Raw genomic sequence first — 1372 nt, 5'->3', positions numbered from 1 at the left:
TTGTATTTTTTTTCTTTTTCTTTTTACAACAAAATATACAGGCTACTAAAAACTATGGGTTTAGTCCAACTTTTGACAGCATTATACAGCTACAGGTTCACATCAAACGTAAGGAGGAAAATAAAAGCCAAGCCTTTGATGACTCCACGTCTCCATCCACTGGCCCCGGCGGAGGGCCTGGGAGGGGAGACCGGGGGAGGGGGGGAAGCTGCTTCTTGTGTCTGGGTGACGCGAATGCGTTTTTTTGGGGGGGAAAACCACCCCATCCCCCAAAATCTCTATATTTACATGCAAGTCCTAGACGCTGGCAAAGTGTACATCTGAAATCCAAGCCTTCGGACCATGCCTAATGATGATCCCCTTTCTGCAGACTGCTCCGTGGTTATTAGTCAGAATTTTTTTTAACACCCCATACAACAACCTTGGGGGAAAAAAAAAAAAAAAGGACCCAAACCCATCCGGAGTAACAACAAAACTGAACAAAAAAAAAGAAGTCTCTCTCTCTCTCCTCTCTCAGAGGTCCTCAGAGAACCACTCAGTAAAACGGGATTTAAAAAAAAAAAAAAGGTGTGTTTAAAAAAAAAAAAAAGAAAAAAAAGAAAACAAAACCACCCAGTAGTTTGGACAGGACAGAGATTTGTGTGACTGGGAAAAACTGCTTTTTTCTCTCTTTTTTTTTTCCTTTTTTTTTCTTTTGCTTTGTTTAATCCTTTCACCAGGTCCTACCGTATAGCAAGGTGGAGCAAGACATGGCAGTGCCATAGTCAGAAGTAGAAGAGTTTAGGTGGGACAAACTGGAGACTTGGCTCTGCAGAGAGGAAGGGCTGGCCGAGTGCTGTCCCATGTCTGGAGACTGCCCCGCACTGTTTGTCTGGTGGCTCTGATGCTGTCCGAGGCTGTTGCCATTGGTAGCCACCGTGATCGTTGTAGCTGCCTGCTGCTGATGGCTCTGGATAGCTGCTGTGGGTGTGTTGGAGCCCGCTTGGCAGGGTTTGCCATCCTTTACAAGCACTGGCACCGCCACCCTTCTGGGAGACTGCTGCTGCTGGCAAGAGCCGTTCTCCTGTTGCATCTGCTGCTGCGCAGCCTTGTCTTTGGCCTGGCGTTTCATCTTGTAGCGGTGGTTCTGGAACCAGATTTTGACCTGAGTCGGGGTGAGATGTATCATGCTGGCTAAATGTTCCCTCTCCGGGGCGGAGAGGTATTTCTGCTGCTTGAAACGTCTCTCCAGCTCGTAAACCTGGGCCTGGGAAAAAAGGACCCTCCGTTTCCTCCGCGGCGTGCTCTGGAGCGGGGCCATGCTCTTGCTCACGTCTCCCAGGGAGCCGAGGCTGCCCATGCCGCCCATGTTCATGCCCGAGGACGGCGCCAT

General features: G+C 49.2%; 1 protein-coding gene across 1 annotated transcript; it reads right to left on the bottom strand.

The window, feature by feature from the left end:
• Positions 1–586: 586 nt before the first annotated feature.
• On the bottom strand, positions 587–1372 carry NKX2-1 (NK2 homeobox 1). Its single transcript, XM_010154699.1, has one exon. It carries the CDS (start codon positions 1370–1372, stop codon positions 713–715), a length of 660 nt encoding a protein of 219 aa, XP_010153001.1. The 3' UTR covers positions 587–712.

This window comes from Eurypyga helias, unplaced genomic scaffold (assembly GCF_000690775.1).
Source record: "Eurypyga helias isolate BGI_N326 unplaced genomic scaffold, ASM69077v1 Scaffold4087, whole genome shotgun sequence".
Taxonomy (NCBI): Eukaryota; Metazoa; Chordata; class Aves; order Eurypygiformes; family Eurypygidae; genus Eurypyga; species Eurypyga helias.
The sequence above is the reverse complement of the archived record's forward strand: the minus strand, read 5'-3'. Positions and strand labels throughout refer to the sequence as shown.